This window comes from Callospermophilus lateralis, chromosome 1 (genome assembly GCF_048772815.1).
Source record: "Callospermophilus lateralis isolate mCalLat2 chromosome 1, mCalLat2.hap1, whole genome shotgun sequence".
Classification (NCBI taxonomy): Eukaryota; Metazoa; Chordata; class Mammalia; order Rodentia; family Sciuridae; genus Callospermophilus; species Callospermophilus lateralis.
In genome coordinates this window covers 122,349,388-122,370,283 of record NC_135305.1, presented here as the reverse complement: position 1 = coordinate 122,370,283, position 20,896 = coordinate 122,349,388, and the positions used below count along the sequence as shown (strand labels likewise).

Below are 20,896 nucleotides of genomic sequence, written 5' to 3'. Positions count from 1 at the left end.
TTTGATTTAAAAAAAACTTTTTATAAGAGGTATCACATCTAGAAGTGATGAAAATAAATTAGTTCTCCTTCCCCCTCCCTCTAGATGTTGTTTAACTTCTAAAGCATAAAAAGCTATATAATGTCCTATACAAATTAATCAGTGTTCTTAAAGTAAAGCAGTTTTAGACTGATGACATTACACTGTATATGCATTAATTAGGCATCTTTAGTCTAATCAGTCTCTAAGGTTATCATTTAATTCTTGGCAATAAAAATAATTGGAATGTATTTTGGTACTTAAGTCATGAATTGTGGAGAACAAGAAGCAGCATGTTATAGTGAACAGGGTTTGTATTTGACAAACAAATTGCAACGTTGAACAAATCTCTTCTATAAATTTTGTGATTTGTTTTGCTGTTGGCCACTTGTGGTAGATCCTTGCTTTGATTGTTCAGTGTCTGCCTCTAACATTTCATCTTCATCGTCGTGTAGATCTTTTGCAATTAGTTGTCTAGCTAATTTAATATTCAGTCCTTCGTTGTAGTGAAGCTTCCTCCTCAATTCAAATTGTCGCTTTTTTTCTCGTTCTTCAAGTGAGAAGTCATTTTTCTCCTCGACTCTGCTTTTTTTTTCCCGAGTCCGATACTTTGGTTCTGAGCCTTCAACAGCAGTTAATTTCTTAGCTAGAACATCTGGAGTCATGGCTTCAGTGGTTTCTGTATCACTATATGCATCTTCATCATCACTCATCATACTGTGGTAAGGAGTGCTTGGTTCATCTATTTTCATTAAACCATAGTCTTTGCCTGCTGGGTGATACGTTGCCAGGATGTTCATTTCATCCCACTTCTGGGATTTTTTACTCAACTCCTCTTCAACACTCCGGTGGGGCTGCTCCACCGAGGACACCACCGAGGAAGTCGCAGACGTCTTGTTCTTCAGGATCCCCTTGATGGGTGGGTGCGAGGCGGTGGAGGCCACTATTGCCGGTCTTTCTGGGTGTCGGCTCAGGGTCGCTGCTGGTGTGGGGTCTGGGAAGAGAAGGTCAAACGCTAGCAGAACTCACCAGATACCCACGGAGCCCCTTCAGAACTGAGTGACACAACAACCCCAAGGCCACAGCCCTCTTCCAACGGCCCTTCACTCAGAAATTAGATTTTTTTTTTGGTGGCGGGGGGGCTGGTACCAGGGATCGAACTCAGGGACACTCAACCACTAAACCACATCCCCAGCCCTATTTTGTATTTTATTTAGAGACAGGGTCTCACTGAGTTGCTTAGTACCTCACTTTTGCTGAGGCTGGCTTTGAACTCACCATCCTCCCGCCTAGTGGGAATAACTGCTTGAGAAAACTCTCATAGGTGAATAATAATGTGACTGGAATGGAGGTGTTGAAGTTAAAACATAAAGCTTACTAGGATAAGGAAAAATAAAAGTCAAACCAAAGAGAAATACATCCTATACAGAGTCCCAGAAAAACCTGAGAAATGGTTTTATGAAATTTATGGATATGGGTTTGATTTAAAGGCAAAGTATATGTTGTCACTTACATTCCATTCAAATGCTGCCAAAGCACTTATTGAAGCTGCTACTGTACCAACCAGGCCACTGTTGTTGTTACTGGCAAAAAGGGGATGCACCCATCTGGAATGCAAGCAAACAGACTAAGGTTAGAGTTAAAAGATCCAAATCAGACTTTTTGAAAACAGAATAATGTTAAGTAAGGTGGTCCATTTGCTACTTCTTAAGAGCAATAATCAGTAAACTATATTTGGTGGGCTAAATTCAGCCTGTCACCACTTTTTCATAACCCATAAACCAAGAACATTTTTCCCACATTTTTGAATGATTAAAAATGGTTTAAAATTCTAAAGAATGACACTATTTTTCGGAATGTTAAATTAAATGAAATTTAAATTTCAGTGTCCATAAATAGTTTTCTTGGAACATAGCCATGCTCATGGGTTTAACATAAGGGAGTCTGGGAGTTTTTGTGCTACAACAGCAATGTCATGTGGCTGCAATAAACTCTAAGGCTTTTAATAGGAAAACTTACAGAACTTTGCCCTGGGGAACATATCCACTTATATGCTCTGAGTTGAACCTGTCTTTGGACCCAAACTGCCAGACCTCCTATCAACCCTTGCCCCTTGAATCAGCCACACAGACCCCAAGGTTGGGTAGGAAGAAGTTCTTTTCTATTTTTCCAGCCATAGAATCCTGTTCTCAGTCATCTCCCTTTTCCATCACATTGCCTGCTATGCTTAAGACTCAAAGATGAAGAGAGATCCCTTGAATGGACAAGCACCAGTTCTGACAGAATAGAACTGGAATATAAGACCCTGGAGTACTTCTTCTGACTCTGCCTTTTTAACCCTCTGTAAAAACACTTTTTTCTAATCAGCTATTTCAGTACAGGGTAGGGACTGAACTGGTTTGTGGCTTTGGAATTTGGTTGAGACTTCCATGTTTCACAAAAGAAGGCAATTTCAGATTGGATGCCCCAAATAAAAATCCATTTTGAACTTATAGTTGGTCTGGCTCCAATCACCCTAGCTGTCATTTGCCAGTCTCCATTTCCTTTCATGCTATTTAGGTGTCACAAGTTTTGTAAAGAAAGCATTTACTGAGTACCTATTATATACCCATTATATACAGTCTCCATACCCACAGAGGAAGATGCAGTCTCTATTGCAATATAATTGTGGTCAAAGATGCCACACAACAAAACCCATATGATCAGTCCCTGGGCAAGGAACACTTTTAGCACTATCATAGGAAATAGAACACACTTTCAGTAACTGCACAGAACATATGAAATAGACAGATGTAGTACCCAGATATTCAGCGTAGGGTTGGAATAATTTGGGAGTAAGCTAGACATTGGAGAACAGAGAGGGGAGATGAATTTAGATAAGAGAAACAGTATTAACTCAGGTTTGGGAGCAAAGAAGGAATATGCTCTGAGTTGAACCTGTCTTTGGACCCAAATTGTCAGACCTCCTATCAACCCTTACCACGGCTCAAGTAGAACTGAAGGGAGATTCAAGCAGTACAGACACCCAGTGTGGACTGGAAGCAGCCAGGTTCCAGAGGGGTGCTTATTTAAAAGCTTCACCAAACATCATTCCACAAAGCACTGTGCAGTAGTAAGAAGCCAAGGCAGAAGATTCTTGATGAAGATTATGGGAAAAGCACACAAGATATAACTGAACTTGTAGGTTCTCAAATGCCAGAAGAAAACCTCTCATAATTGGTGACACTATGTTTTTTTCTGGAATTACAGGTCACGATTATAAGTAGATTTATGAAGAGCCACCAGCAAATGGGCAACCAATGTATATTAAATAAGACCAACATGGCCAACTTTTTTTTTATTCACATATAAACACACACACACAGGAAAATTGTCTCAGGAAACTCTTGCCTACTTAGCAGCCACGAAGACATTTCTCAACAAATTGGTCTTCAGCATTGCCTGAGCAGAAAAGGAGCCATGTGATGGTAAAAGAACTACAGATGCACCCAATAGACCCAAGCTGCTCTGTTCAGGGTGCTAACATTAGTAAGTTTTCCAGAACTCCTAAAGAGAGAAATGTTTTCCTATAGACTATGTTATGACAACAGTTTTTTTTTAATTTTTTTTTTAATTCTGAAAGGTCAAGATGGTGGAGTAGAGAAGGTTACTTTCCAAATTACTCCATGGCTTGGGACCAGGAAAGAGTACAAACAGCTTCTCTTTGAGATCAGTTGAAAGAAAGAAAAGAAAGAAGGAAGGAAGGAAGGAAAAAAGAAAGAAATCCTACTGGAATTTAATACTGGACTCTTAGAATGGCCTAGGGCCTGGTTTGTTTTTTTTTTTTTTTTTTTTTTTTTAGAAAGAGAGAGAATTTTAATATTTATTTTTCAGTTTTCGGCGGACACAACATCTTTGTTTGTATGTGGTGCTGAGGATCAAACCCGGGCCGCACACAAGCCAGGCAAGCGCACTACCACTTGAGCCACATCCCCAGCCGGGGACATAGAAGTTTTGATAGAATAAAGCAAAAGAAAATAATACAACACCAGCACCACTGGCTGCCAATGCAGATCCATTGCAGGCAGGTCAGAGAGAGAGAGACTAAGAGAGCCCATATTCCAAGTGGCACTGAGGTGTGTCTTAAAACACAGGATGATAATCCAGTACATTGTTGAGCTGATCCAGTGGATGACTGCACTTTGCTTTCATATGAGAGGGATGCTGCACATCTCCCAGTGACCTGCAAAGAGTGGGATCAGCCATCATCTTTTTTCATCGTGCTATGGTGGCTGGCTAGTGTGGGTCAAAACCCAAGTGCCTAGACCTGTGTAATTCCAGATGGGTCCAAAAACCTGACCTGACAAAGTCCTATCAAAGGACCCAGAGTTTGACTAGAAAAACAGGTGAAATTCTGGCATGAACAGTATTGTACTCAGAGGAATTTGAGACTCTCAGACCTGAGAGATCCTGGGTGTCTGTTACACTTTGAGTCTTGCAGTTCACAGGACCAGCTGGGATGACTAGGAACTTGATCTAGTGAGACAGGAAATGTGCACTTGGGACTCAACCGAATGGCCAAGATACAGGAGCCATGGGAGGTAGAGGAGAGCAAAGGACTGGCTTCTCCATTGCTCAAGTAGAACCCAAGGGGGAGTAGTCATGCAGTACAGACACCTGTGTAGACTGGAAGCAGCCAGGTTCCAGAGGGGTACTGATTTAAAAGCTTCACCAAACTTCATTCCACAAAGCACTGGGGATCTAGCTAGACCCAAACAGCACCACCTCTGGGAACTCCTTTCACAGAACTCTACACTTGCACCTCACTATGAGTGGAGTAGATAATACCCTCCAACACAACACACCTCATACTGCTGAGAAGGGAAGCTGAGAACAGGCAACAATAAGAAGTTCCACAAAAAGGAAAAAACTGACAGCCTGCAACTACTACTTTTGTGCACAATGCATACCTCCAGAAAAAATGGAAAGATGGGCAATTAGGAACTGACAACCAACATATAGACAACTTTTTACCATCACTGCAGAAACAATACATTAATCTTCCATCAAGAACATTTTTAACTTTTGTGTGCTGAGTGGTCATGGACATTTAAATATATACATATTTGTCTCACTCTTTTTTTATTTTATTCTTTTTTTTTAGCATTTCTTGAAGATAGTTATTTTCTTGACTCTGTCTTTTGGGGACTAGTGTTTTTTATAGGTATACCTTGGTTTTGCTTTATATTTTTTGTCTTATATTCTTTTTCTCTTATTTCCCTTGATTCTCTTCCTCTCTTGTCTTTTGCTAACAGCCAAATTTATTGTTCTCTTTTTCACTGATCTTTTAATTCTTTTCTCTCTCTCTCTCTCTCTCTCTCTCGCTCTCGCTCTCGCTATCAATTATTACATCCTAAATCTCCTCTGCATTCTCCCTCTTCACCTTTTTTAAATGGCAAACTCTTTTATGAACACAATATTTATACTGTCAGCAATTGCCTACATACCCTTTCTCTTTATACTGCCAATTAACATTGGAGATTCCAAAATAGGAACTAAGTATTTAGTTCAATGTTGGATATTGATTGCATTGGTTGTTATTATTTGTCTACCACTAAAGCATGAGGTACTAGAAAACTTCAAAAACAATGTAAATTCATATAATAGAAGCTCTGCCACCTCAAGATTCTTACTGATAAATATGAGTAGACATACAAACAACATAAAAAAGCAAAGGGAACAAACTATCCTAAAGAAGTCAAAATACCTCATAATAGAATCCAATGACATTAAAGTGGAGGAAATGGCATAGAAGGAATTGAGAAAGTTCATAGTTAAACTGATCTGTGAATTAAAAGACAATGTAAGGAATGAAATTAGAAAGAAAATCCAAGAAGTGAAAGACCATCTAAATAAGTAGATAGAATTCCTGAAGAATCAATCAGAAATTCTTAAAAGAAGGAATCAAATAAACAAAATTTAAAACTCAATGGAAAGCATCACCAGGCAAACAGAGTTCCAGGCAAAGAAGATAAAATATATAATCTTGAAAATAAAGTTGACCATGGAGAAACGATGTCAAGAGAACACAAACAGAACTTACAAGAAAGATGGGATAACATGAAAAGACCAAATTTAAGATTTATAGGGATAGATGAAGGCTCTGAGATATAAACCAAAGGAACGTACAATCTTTTCAATGAAATAATATCTGAAAATTTCCCCAAACTTAATAATGAAGTGGAAATCAAATACAGTACTCCAAATATACAAAATTACAACAGACCTACACCAAGGTATATTTAATGGAAATGCCAGAACAGAATAATGATAAAATTTTAAAGGCTGCTAGAGAAAACTGACAGGACACATCTAGAAGGAAACCAATTCTAATAGCAGCTGAATTCTCAACCCAAACCCTCAAAGCTAGGAGGTCTTAGATAATATATACCAAGCCCTGGAAGAAAAAGAATGCCAAGCAAAAATACTATATCCAACAAAACTAAGCTTCATATTTGATAATGAAATAAAAACCTTCAATAATAAACATGTTAAAAGAATTCATAACTAGAAACCCAGCACTACAAAACATATTCAATAAGATATTTCATGAAGAAGAAATGAACAATGAAAGTGAAAACCAGTAAAGGGAGGAACTACACTCGAACAATAAGCAATCAAAGGAGAAACTAATTCAAATTATAAACCAAAAATAAATCAAAATGACAGGAAATAGGGGCTAAGGTTGTTGCTCAACAGTAGAGCGCTCATCTAGCCTGTATGAGGTCCTGGGTTCAATCCTCAGCACTATATATATTTTTTTTTAATTTAATGACAGAAAATAAAAATCAATTCTCATAATAACACTGAATGTAAATGGCCTAAACTCATCAATCAAAGACACAGAGGGGCTGGGATTGTAGCTCAGTGGTGGAGCGCTCACCTAGCATGTGCAAGGTGCTGGGTTTGATCCTCAGAAACATATAACAATAAATAAAATAAAGGAATTGAGTCCAACTACAACTAAAAAATATTGTTAAAAAGACGCAGACTATATTAAAAAACAAGACCCAACAACATGCTGTCTCCAAAAAGACTCACCTCATAAGCAAAGACATCCACAGTCTGAAGATAAAAGCATGGGGAAAATCTTATAATTCATATGGATCTCATAAATGAGCAGGGGTTTCTATACTTATATCAGATAAAGTGGACTTCATACCCAAGTTTATCAGAAAGGACCAAGAAATCAATTTCATACTGCTTAAAGGAATGATACATCAACAAGATGCAACAATCAGAAACATTTCTGTCCCTAATGATGGAGTACCTACATACATCAAACAAACCCTTCTCAATTTCAAAATCCAATAAAACACACCACAATAATACTGGATGCCTTTACCATCATCACTGGATAGCTCCTCCAAACAAAAATTAAACAAAGAAGCTAAAACTAATAAATATAATTAATAACTTAGAGGTAGCAAACATATATAGAATATTTCATCCCTCAATGACTAAATACACTTTCTTATCAGCAGCACACAGATCATTTTCTAAAATAGACCACATATTAGGCCACAAAGCAATGCTTAGTAAATACAAAATATAGAGATAATACCTTGCATTATATCAGATAATAACAGAATGAAATTAGAAATCAATGGCATAGATAAAAATAGAAGCTTATCTAGTATCTAAATACTAAATAATATTCTAATGAATGATGAGTGGATAGCTGAAGAAATCAGGATGAAATTTTAAAAAATACTTATAAGTAAATGACAAGAACAACATAATATATCAAAATTTTCTAAGCCACTATGAAGATGGTTTTAAGAGAAAGTTCATAGCACTGAGCTCATTCATTAAAAGAACAGAAATTAACCAAATAAATAATGCACCTCAAAAATAAGAATATATATATATATATATATATATATATATATATATATATATATAAACTACACCTCAAAGTCCTAAAAAAAAGAACAAATCAATACTAAAGGCAGTAAAAGACTGTAAATAATTAAAATCAGAGCAAAAATCAATGAAATTGAAATCCACACACACACACCCAAAAAAAACTCAAAAAATCAATGAAACAAAAGGATGGTTCTTTTTTATTTTTAATTGAATGGCTAAATACTTTTTTATTGTATTTTATTTTTTAATTTTTTTTTATTTGTTTTAATTAATTATACATGACAATAGAATGCATTTATGCACTTTGATATATCATACATAGATGAGATATAATTTCATTTTTCTGAGTGTACATATTGCAGAATCATATTGGTCATGCAGTGACATGTATACACACAGTAATAATGTCGGCTTCATTCTACTATCTTTTCTAACCCCACAGCACCTCCCCTACCCTCCCATGGCTTCCCTCTACCTAATCTAAGGTAACACTATTCTTCCCTAGGGCCCCCAGACTTATTGTGAATTAGCATCTGCATATTAAGAAAAAACATTCAGCCTTTGGTTTTGTCTTTTAAAAAAAATCAATAAGATTGATAAACCCTTAGCCTGCTAAACAAGAAAAAAGGGAAAAACATCAAATTTCTAAAATTTGTGATGAAAAAGGAACTATGCCATAGACACACTGGATTATAGACAATAATCAGAAACTATTTTGAAAATTTATACTACAATAAAGTAGGAATCTTGAGGACATGGACATATTTCTAGAGAAATGTGACCTTCCCAGATTGAACCAGGAGGATATACAAAATTTAAATATATCAATTTGAAGCAATGAATTTGAAGATTTCATCAAAATCCTGCCAACAAAAAGTCCCGGGCCAGATGTATTCTTAGCCAAGTTCTACCTTCAAATAAAAACTAACCCCAGTAGTCCTCTTACTATTACAACAGAAAAGGAGGGAACACTCCCAAACTCATTCAGTGAAGCTAGTATCACCCTGATACCAAAAGCAGACAAAAACACAACAAGGAAAGAAAACTTCAGCCAATATACCTAATGAACACAGATGCAAAAATTCTTAATAAAAATACTGGCAAATCACATACAAAACCATACTAAAAAGATAGTGCACAGTGATCCAGTAGGGTTCATCCCAGGGATGCAAGATTGGTTGAACATATGGAAATCCAAATAAATAAAAGCACATTAATAGACTTTAAGAGAAGAATCACATGGTTATCTAAATATATACAGAAAAAATCATTTGACAAAATATAGCATCCATTCATGTTCAAAATACTAGAAAAAATTAGGGATAGTAGGAATATACCTCAACATTGTAAAAGGGATGCTAAAATCAAGGCCAACATCATTCTAAGTGAAGAAAATTGAAAGCATTCACTCTAAAAACAGGAATAAGACAGTGATGCCCTCTTTCACCAATTCTACTCAACATAGTCCTTGAAGCCCTAGCCAATGAGGCAAAAATTAAAAAAGAAAGGGATACATATAGGAAAAGCAGAACTCAAACTATTTGCTGACAACATGATCCTATAATCAAATGCCAAAAAAACTCAACCAGAAAATGTTTAGAGCTCATAAACAAATTCAGCAAAGTAGCAGGATATAAAATTAACAGCAATAAATTAATTGTGTTCCTATACACCAATGATGAATCAGCCAAATGAGAAATTAAGAAACCTATCCCATTCACAATACCCTCAAAAATATAAAATAAAGTGTATGGGAATGAATCTAACAAAAGAAGTGAAGAACTTTTCTACTAAAATGAAACCTACAGAACACTAAGAAAAGAATTGAAGAAGACCTTAGAAGATAGAAAGATCTCACAATGTTCTTGGATAGGCAGAATTATTATTGTCAAAATGTCCATACTACCAAATGCACTATACAGATTTAATGCAATTCCTATTAAAATCCCAATGACATCTTTCGTAGAAATAGAAAAAGCAGACTTGAAATTCATTTGGAAAATAAGAGGCCCAGAATAGCCAAAGCAATTCTTACCAAAAGAAGTAAAGCAGGAGGCATCACAATACCAGACATTAAAATATACTACATAATAACAGTGACAAAAACAGCATGTTTGGGCTGGGATTGTGGCTCAGTGGCACAGCACTTGCCTAACATGTGTGAGGCACTGGATTTGATTCTCAGCACCACATGTAAACAAATAAAGATCCATTGACAACTAATAAAATATTTTTAAAACTTAAAAAAATAGCATGTTATTGGTACCAAAACAGACATGAAGACTAATAGAACAGAACAGAAGACACAGAGACAAACCAACATAGTTGGTTATCTCATACTAGACAAAGACATCATAAACATACATTGGAGAAAACATAGCCTCTTCAACAATGGTGCTGGGAAAACTGGAAATCCATATGTAGCTGAATGAAATTGAACTCCTATCTCTTGCCTGCACAAAATTCAACTCAAAGTAGATCCAAGGTATTAGAACAGAGAAACAGAGAACCTGTGCCTTTACTAGAAGAAAAATTAGCCCCAAGACTCTATCATGTCAGCATAGGAACTAAAACTTCCTCAACAAGACTCCTAAAGTGCAAGTAGTAAAATCGAGAATCAATAAATGGGATGGTATCAAACTAAAAAGCTTCTTCACAGCAAAGGAAACAATCCAGAAAGTGATGAGTGAACCAACCTTCAGAACAGAAGAAAATCTTTGTCACCTGCGCTTCAGAGCATTAATCTCCAGGATATACAAAGATCTCAAAAAACTTAACAAAAAAAAACAATAACCCAATCAATAAATGGGCAAAGGACCTGAACAAACACTTCACAGAAGAAGAAATATGAATGGTCAACAAATATATGAAAAAAATGTTTAATATCTCTAGCAATTAGAGAAATACAAATTAAAACTACACTGAGAGTCTAACTCAAGTGAGAATGGCAATTATCAAGAACACAAGTAACAATAAATGTTGGCAAGGATGTGGAGAGAAAGGTACTCTTATACATTGTTGGTGGGACTGCAAATTGGTACAACCACTCTGGAAAGCAGTATGGACATTCCTTAGAATACTTGGAATAGAACCATCCTTTGACCTAGCTATCCTACTCTTCAGTTTATACCAAAAGGACTTAAAAATAGTATTCTTCAGTGACACACCCACATCTAAGCTATGGAACCAACCTAAGTGCCCTTCAACCAACCTAGGCTAACAAAATTTGGTATATATACACAATAGAGTATTACTCAGCCATCAAGAAATATGACATTTGCCAGTAAATGGATGGATCTGGAGACTATTGTGCTAATTGAAATAAACTAATCCACAAAAAACAAAGGTCAAATGTTCTCTGATATGTAGATGCTAGCACACAACAATGGAAAGAGTGGAAGAATCAAAGTTTAGTAAATTAGACAAAGGGGAATGAATGGAAGGAGGTAAGAATAGGAAAGACAATGGAATGATTATGACATAATTTCCTATATCACAGTGAATCTCTATGTCATAAACAATCATGAGCCTGTGATCCTAATGACAGTACTATATACTCCATGTTTGCATAAATGAGTCAAATTATACTCTACTGTCATATGTAACCAAAAAGAACAAAAATTAAGAAAATAAATGCAGAACTATTAAATATGTAGATATATATGAGGTAATTTTTCTTCTGAAATTCAGCAAAGGATTTTACTGTTCAAAGTAAAAATTCAAGTATTATATATTGAAATTTATAAAGTTTAAATAAAATATATGACAATAACTTTATAAATAATTTGAAGAAGTATATACAACTATAATTTTGTGAGATTATTATACCATATGTATAACATTATTTAAAGTTAGAAAGTTAGATAGTAGATAACACATACTGTAAGCCCTGAAGAAATCACTGAAATATTGGAACAAATATGAATAACTATCAAGATAAAACAAATATGAATGCTCAACTAGTCCAAAATGAAACAAGAATGTAAAAATATTATTTATTTGTAAGTATCTTTTAAAAGGTAAGTGATTTAAATACTATTTTATTAAAGAATTGTATGCATAAAACAAGGCAAATAAATGTAGATTATAACAATTCACGTTTATAAATTTCCAAAAAAATTAATATTTTCAGCACTGGGAATTGAACCTAGGGCCCTTGCACACATCAGGAAAGGCCCTAGGTTTATATAAGCACTGGGTTAATGATCAGACTCAGGCAGGTGGGGCAAGATGTCAAAGCCAACTCCTGGGCACTGGGATCTTTAAACCTCTCCTTTGAATCCAGGCTCTGAGACCCTGGTCCTGCAGTGGTCAGTGTTTGTCTGGGTAGAGTCTGAGAATCTGGGAGAGGGACCACAAATAGTGTGAGAACTAAAAAATGAACAGCAAGGTATTCATTGAGTGGAAAAATAAAATATTTTAAGAGGTTTTACTGGTTTTACTAAGAAAGAGCAGCAGGGAACCAAGGATGGGAGAAAGATGAAGGTGAAAAGGCCAGAACAGGATTAGGGGGGGCAGAGGTGATGGTTCATTGCAGAATATTTAAGATTCTTGACCAAAAAAAATTATTCTTAAAGATCAGCAAAGTAGAGGTAGGGAATCAAGAAGATAAAGGGGGTGGGAAAAAGAAAAGGGGAATAAAATAAATCAAAATTATTCTATACCTATTGATGTATCACAATAAATTCCACTTTTGTGAAAAATTATAATGCACCAATGGGGGAAAAATACATGTAAATAAATAGAAGACCAGAGAATAAAGGAGATGAATAGGGGAAGGGAGAAGGGGAGGAAGAATGGGAAGTGTATTGGAGCAAATTATGTGCATATACAAATATGTCACAGTGAGCATAACATAATAAAAGAAAAAGAAAAGACAAAAATTACCTCTTGTAATTGAAATTAATTATGCATTTCAAAAATTACAAATTCCCATATTTCTCTGGAGCAGGTAATATGAGCGGACTTCAGGACGCTGGCAGCTCAAGCAGAAAATGTAAACTGGTAGGCAGTGCTATGGAGTGGGCTGGGTCAAAGGTTTTAATAATGAGTGAAACAATCTAAAAAAATCAATGGAGTCAACCCTCACCACATGCAGCCCTGGGGAGTGGGTTACAATTTCAGGTAGCCCAGTGCATAGTTGGCAAACAAAGCAACTGATGAGTGGGTGCTCCTGCAGTACAGTTGTAGGTCCTCAGCTTGTGGACTGCACTGAGCCAGAACCCTGTTGGGCCTGGAGTTTGGATTGTGAGGAAAACTGGAAAATGGAACTAAGAAAGCATGAAGACAGAAATGCAAAAGGACCATGTTTGTGCTGTCAAGGTGGTGGGTATCCTGGCTTTAATACCAAAAGTGAGTCTCCACAATGTGTCCACCCTGTGAAGTATTTAGCAGAACTCCTGCAACACATGTGCTCAGGCATGCTACCTTCTGCTTTCCAATAATAATCATGATCAGTCACAGAAACATCCTCAAAGATTGAGTAGTTATGAAAAGATGAAGATAATATTCATTTGACTGCACAGATGAGCATTTGGACCAGTTTTTTATTTACCTAAGACATTAGCATGATGAAGGAGCCAGGATAGTTGTGGAAGGTCATGGAGAATAACCAGAACACTTGTTCCAAAGGGGACTATGATTTTGTCTCAAAATAGAAGACAGTGATTTTTAATCAAATAGAGGAGGAAAACGGTGATCTAGTTCCTGGCCACTGTTTAGAAGGAATGGACTTCCAGCATGAACAGGAGGACATGAAGCACAGAGAGATTGATGCCAAGGAGGCAGAAGTCAGGGCAGCAGTGAGCTGTACCTGTCAACCTCCTGAAAAGTACTTCCCTGCTGAAAGGGAGGATGACCATGGGTCTCTGTTCTCCCACTTAAACAGCACACTGTATTGTGTAGCTACCAAAGCAGTGACCCAGAGCCTTGTTTCCAGCTGACACAAAAACTCCAGGAAGTAATTTCTAGCTTGGAAGCATTTCTCTAACTCGTTCTCAAGATAGTACTAAAACAACATGTAAGTAACGTATGAATAGTTCTCCGGAGGGGGAAAATGAAAAATAATTGAGTACAAATTGTCTCATGAGACACTTCAGGTAAAGGCACTGCACTAAGCTCATTCAAAGGAACAGAAGTGTCTCTGGGAGGTCCTCCTTTCCCACCTCTGGCTCCTGCTTTCATACAACCTGCAAAAGCGTGAGACCTCAGTTCCACACTCTCGAACCCATCAGACTCGTCCAGAAAATGGCGCCTACGATCCCGTTGCCTGAGCCGGTGTCAGTAGTCTTCTGAAATCTCCTCTGATGTGCCAGTCACTGAGAAGAAGGACAGCAGAGAGGAGGGCCTGGTGTGGGGGTGCCACCACATCACTGCATTCCATTATGACGGAACTATAGAGGGCGTGGTGGAAAGAAACTGTCCCCTTCCCAAGAGCAAGTTTGGTTCCAGGAGCAGATCTGGAGTCTGGAAGCACTTCTGGTCACTCCTGGACGGCTCGAATCCAACGCATTGACTTCATGAATGAGTTGAGCAGAGGGGAGAACCGGAAGAACCTGGACACCAGCTGCCTCTTTTGGCACAATTGGAAAACGCAACGCTCCAACGTGCTGCAAGAGAATGGGGCGGCACCAGCATCCTGTCTGCAGGTGCGGTCCCCCATCTCATACCCTGAGTCCAAACCCACTGCCTCCAGAGGAGAACCAAATTCGGTGTCATCTCTTTCTAGCAACATTGGTCAAAGTGTGCCCTTCTGCCTCCTCATCCCTGTGCAGGCTGGCCAGGGATCTGCAGTTGTGCTCTGGGAATTTATGTCAGTGCTGTTGTGTTATAAGGATGTTGGTGAGGCCCTGGTGGTATCCTCTCCTGAGAAGAAGCAGACTGGGGAACTGAGTTCTAGAATGTTTGAATCTGGTGCTGTCTTCCAACAGAATAAGAAGGTCATGAAGACTGAAGTAGGAAGTCTGGCACCATTTTTTCACTGGGTCCCTGTGAACAGTTTTGAGGCAGTATGTCTACACTGCAGCTGGGTCATCATGCCTGGGGAAAAAAGGGAGCTTAGGCACCGGCCTAAGCTACAGGTGCCACCATGAAAATGTTACAATTAAAAAGGGCTTTCTGGGTACAAGTTTGGCAAACTCCATGGAAAATTCCTCCTCCAAATTAACTGGCTTTTTCTAATGATTTTTGTTTGTTTCTTCGTTTTATTCTTGTTGTTTGTTTTGGTACCAGGGATTGAACCCAGAGGCACTGAACCATTGAGCCACATCCCCAGCCCTTTTTTTAAAAAATTTTGAGACAGGGTCTCCCTTAATTGCTTGGGCCTTGCTAAATTGATAAGGCTGGTTTCAAACTCGCAATACTCCTGCACTGGGATTAAAGGCATGCAAAAAAATAATAAACTGGCTTGCCAGAGAGGCCAGAAAAAAATAATGTATTATATTTCCCATTAATAGCAAAAAGAGCTCAAATCTGTAGTCATTCCTCTATTTGCTCTGCAGAGTCCCTAAAGTGGTATGTTTACACTGTGGCTGGACCAGCAGCAGCAGCAAGAATCCCACCAACCAGAGCACCAGTTGCCTCCTAACATCTGAAGAGGTTCCATGCCACCTGCTCAAGACCCATGTCTCAGAGACCACCTTGACCCACTCTTCAGGGGTCAAGGGCCACTGATCATGGAGTTATCTGGCACTTACTCCTTTGACGACCTCAGTGAGAAGTTTTATGACCCTCACTCAGCACTCCCCCTCACACAAAAATCATGTCTCATTGCTGAAATGATTGCATTTGGCCTTCAGCCATATTCTTTTGTAGACAATGTTGACTTCAAAAGGTTTCTCAAATGCTTGAAACCTCAATACTCTCTTCCTTCTCTTTCTTACTTGTCAAGGACAGCTATCCTGGGTATGAATGTCAATGTAAAAGAGTATGTCACAGCTGAAGGAAGCTGACAGTGATGTGGTCATTCCAGAATATGGATGAGTAACCAGACCCGTATCTGATCCTTATGACTCAATGAAGGTCCTACCACATTGTGAGGAACACTGTTGTTTGGCATTTTTGGTTGTGTCACATATCAATTGTGACCACAGTGGCAAGAGCGTACAGAAGCCTAAATGACCTTCAGATTGGCACCATAGTCACTGATGACCTGAGCATAGGGAAGAAACTGAATGAGGGGAACATTGAGCATGCAATGCTTCAGCTACATAGTGAAACTGATCACAAACTAGGCCATTAAAGTCAAAGAATGGTGCAGAACCTACTGAGCATTGCAGTAGTTCTCCAGCTGTGAGAATGGGTTTTCCAGTGACTCTGAGTGAAAAACTAGGAGACCTAGAAGGACCTATCTCATAACCACCTTATCCAGGACATGCCTTGCAAGTGGAACACATTGTTCCATGTGCTTGGGTGATTCACTGTGCAAAAAAAGAACAATTAACATAATGAACACTGAGTCTAATTTCAGATAACTGATCAGCTGTAACCAGTGGAAGGTCATGAAGTCTGTTTGTGACACATTGAGACCCTTGGATGAGCACCCACATGTCCACTTTGAGCCAGGTTAACCCCTCGATCCACATTTTCAGCAGGAAGGTTGAGATGCTGTTTGGGGAGATTATGGGCATTGACACCATGCTGAAGTTGCTGAAGGAAGCCCTGGTGAAGTATCTATCTACCATCCTCCACCATCCCATGTTCTTCTTTGTCATTCTGTTGGATTCTCGCTACAAATGTTCCCTATTTACAGAGGAGAAGGTAGAGAGCACAGGCAGGACTAGAAATAATGAATTCTACCTCAGAGGACACAGCCACCTCCAATAACTGTGACTCAGGATCCAGTTGAGATACTGTGATAGAGGGTAGAACCTATGGTTGCTCATGATCAAGATGAAGAGACCAGATGAGGAAAATACCTGAAGACATGGTACTTGTGTATTTGAAGGAGGAGGTGCTGGAACACAGGTGTGAGCCACTCACCTACTCTCACCATTAGATAGATCATGCAGACATAAACTAAGTAAAAATTTTTCTGAACTAAAAAAATAATAATCAAATGGACCTAACAGACATCTGGAGAATATTTCATCTATCATCAATACATAGAACATTTTCTAAAGTAGACCATAATTTACAACAGAAACCAAATTTTAGTAAATTCAACGACTAGGGATAATTTCTTATATCCTATCAGAATACCTTGCCATTTTTGTTACTATGTCTCCACAGTATAGTTTTAGGTCTGGTATTGTGATGCCTCCTGCTTCACTCTTCTTGCTAAGGATTGCTTTGGATACTCTGGGTCTCTTGTTTTTCCAAATGAATTTAATGATTGCTTTTTATATTTCTATAAGGAACGACATTGGTATTTTAATTGGAATCCCATTGAATCTGTATAGCTTTTGGGGTAGTATGGCCATTTGACAATATTAATTTTGCCTATCCAAGAGTATGGGAGATTTTTCCATCCTCCAAGGTCATCTTCAATTTCTTTCTTTAGTGTTCTGTAGTTTTTCTTCTACAGGTCTTTCACCTCTTTTGTTAATTTGATTTATTGATTGGAGTGTATATTTTTAGGTTATTGTGAATGGGGTGGTTTTCCTAATTTCTCCTTTAGAGGTTTCATCAGTGATGCATAAAAATGCATTTGATTTATGGGTATTGGTTTTACATCCTGCTACTGTGTTAAATTTACTTATTAAATCTAGAAGCTTTCTGGTGGAATTTTTTGGGTCTTCTGGAATTTTTTGGATCTTCTAAGTATAGAATCATGTCATTGGCAAATAGTGATAATTTGAGTTCTCCTTTTCTTATTTGTATCCCTTTAATTTCCTTCATCTGGCTAGAATTTCAAGGACTATGTTGAATAGAAGTAGTTAAAGAGGGCATCACTGTCTTGTTCCAGTTTTTAGAGAGAATGCTTCCATTTTTTCTCCATTAGGAATGATATTGGGGCCTTGGATTTAGCATAGACAGCTTTTACAATGTTGAGGTATGTTCCTACTATCCCTAGAATTTTTTGGTGTTTTGCACATGAAATGGTGCTGAATTTTGTCAAATGCTTTCTATGCATCTATTGATATAATCATATGATTCTTTTCTGTAAGTCTATTGATGTGATGAAATAACCTTTATTTATTTCCATATGTTGAACCAACCTTGCATCCCTGGGATGAACCCCACTTGATCAGGTACTTTATCTTTTTACTATGTTTTTGTATGTGATTTACCAGAATTTTATTGAGAATTTTTGCATCTATGTTCTTCAGGGGTATTGGTCTGAAATTTTCTTTCCTTGATGAGTCTTTGTCTGGCTTTGATATTAGGGTGATACTAGCTTAATAGAATGAGTTTGGAAGATTTCCCTTTTCTATTTCATGAAATAATTTGAGAAGTATTGATAGTAATTTTTCACTGAAGGTCTTGTAGAACTTGGCTGAGAATTTTTCTGGACCTGGGCTTTTCTTGGTTGATAGGCTTTTGATGGTGTCTTCTATTTCCTTGCTTGAAATTGATCTGTTTAAATTTTGTATGTCCTCCTGATTTAGTTTGGGAAGATCATATGCCTCTAGAAATTTGTTCGTGTCTTTGAGATTTTTTGTTTTATTGGAGTATAAATTTTCAAAATAATTTCTAATTGTCTTCTGTATTTCAGTAGTGCCTGTCATAATGTTTCCTTTTTCATCATGAATTTTAGTAATTTGAGTTTTCTATCCCCTTCTTTTCATTAGGGTTGCTAAGGGTTTATTTATTTATCTTTTCAAAGAACCAGTTTTTTGTTTTGACAATTTTTTCAGTTGTTTCCCTTTTATTCAATTTCATTTATTTCAGCCCTGATTTTAATTATTTTCTGTCTTCTTCTGCTTTTGGTGTTGATTTGTTCTTTTTTAGGGCTTTGAGATGTAATGTCAGGTCATTAATTTGTTGACTTTTTCTTCTTTTAATGAAAAAGTTTAATGCAATTAACTTTCCTCTTAGCACTGCCTTCATAGCATCCTAGAGATTTTGATATGTTCTATCAGAGTTCTTATCTATCTCTAAGAATTTCTTTTTATTTCCTCCCTGATATCTTCAGTTATCCATGCATCATTCAAAAGCATGTTATTTAGTCTCCAGGTGTCGGAGTAGCTTCTATTTTTTATTTCATCATTGATTTCTAATGTCCTTACATTATGGTCAGATAGAATTCAAGGTAGTTATCTCTATTTTTTCCTATTTGATAAGACTTGCTTTGTGGCATAAAATATGGTCTATTTTGGAGAAGGATCCCTGGGCTTCTGAGAAAAAAAGTGTATTTGCTCACTGGTGGATAGAATATTCTATATATGTCTGTTAAGTCTAAATTATTGATCATATTATTGAGTTTTATAGTTTCTTTGTTTAGTTTTTGTTTGGAGGATCTATCCAATGGTGAGAGAAGTGTGTTAAAGGCACACAGTGTTATTGTGGTCCATTTGATTCTTGAAGATGAGAAGGTTTGATTGATATACACAGATGCACCATTGTTTGAGGCATAGATATTTATGATTGTTATATCTTGTTGAAGTATGATTCCCTCAAGCAGTATTTTTTTATCCCTCTTTACTAACTTTGGCTTGAAGTCCACTTTGTCTGATATGAGTATGTAAATCCCTGTTTATTTACATAATCCATGTCAGTGATATATTTTTCCCCATCCTTTCACCTTCAGTCTGTGGATGTCTTTTCCAAAATAAGCTGAGGGCAGCTTATTTTGGGGTCTTTTTTTTAATCCATTCTGCTAGTCTATATCTTTTTATTGATGATTTTAGGCCACTAACATTCAGGGTTATTATTGAAATATCATTTGTATTCCCAGTCATTTTGGTTTATTTTCAGTTTTTAACTTGACTTGGTTTCTCCTTTGATTGGCTTTTCCTTTAATATAATTCCCCCCTTTGCTGATTTTCATTGTTGTTTTTCATTTCCCCCTATGGAATATTTTGCTGAGGATGTTCTGTAGCTGAGGTTTTCTCTGTAAATCCTTTTAACTTTTGTTTATCATCGAAGGTTTTTATTTCACCATCAAATCTGAAGCTTAATTTTGCTAGATATGAGAGTCTTGGTTGGCATTCGTTTTCTTTCAGAATGTGGTACATGTTGTTCCAGGCTCTCCTAGCTCTGGGGGTTTGAGTTGAAAAATCTGCTGAGAGCCTGATTGGTCTTCTCCTCCTACATGTAGTCTGATTTCTTTCTCTTGCAGCCTTTAAAATTCTATCTTTTTTCTGTATGCTAGGCATTTTCATTATAATGGGCCGTGGGGTAGATCTGTTGTAATTTTGTACATTTTGTGTCCTGTTAGCCTCTTGTATTTGATTTTTCAATTCACTGTTCATGTTTGGGAAGATTTCTGATATTAATTCATTGAAGAGATTGTGCATTCCTTTGGTTTGAATCTCTGTACCTTCCTCTATCCCAATAAATCTTTGATTTAGTCTTTTAATGTTATCTCATAATTCTTGGATGTTCTGTTCATGTTTTCTTACCATCTTCACTGTGTGATCAATTTTATTTTCAAGACTAGATATTTTTGTCTTCACTGTCTGAGATTCTGTATTCCAAATGATCTAGTCTGTTGGTGATGCTTTCTATTGATCTTTTTATCTGGTTTATTGTTTTTTTAATTTAAAGGATTTCTGTTTTGTTTTTTGGGGGGTTGTTTGTTTTGTTTTTGTTTTTCAGGATCTCTATTTCTTGAAGTAATCTTTGCTACTTGAATTTGCTCTCTTATCTCCATGTTGGAGTGATCAATTATTGCCTGTACTTGCTCTCTTGTGTTACTGTTTGATTCACAGATCATTTTAATTATGTACATTCTGAACTCCTTCTCTGACATTTCATTTACTATCCTGTCAATGGATTCTATTATTGTTTTATGTCAATGGATTCTATTATTCTACGGTTGGTTTGTATGAGGCAATTTTTTCTCTTGTTTTTTCATATTTTCCATGTG

At 37.0% G+C, this 20,896-nt stretch overlaps 1 protein-coding gene across 1 annotated transcript; it reads right to left on the bottom strand.

The window, feature by feature from the left end:
• Positions 1-371: 371 nt before the first annotated feature.
• Positions 372-14,308, bottom strand: LOC143398150 (protein phosphatase inhibitor 2-like). The gene is made up of 3 exons (XM_076855223.1): positions 14,184-14,308; positions 1,528-1,625; positions 372-1,012 (listed from the first exon to the last, which is right to left on the bottom strand). The coding sequence occupies exons 1-3, from the start codon at positions 14,306-14,308 to the stop codon at positions 372-374; spliced, it is 864 nt and encodes a 287-aa protein (XP_076711338.1).
• Between the last annotated feature and the right edge of the window lie 6,588 nt (positions 14,309-20,896).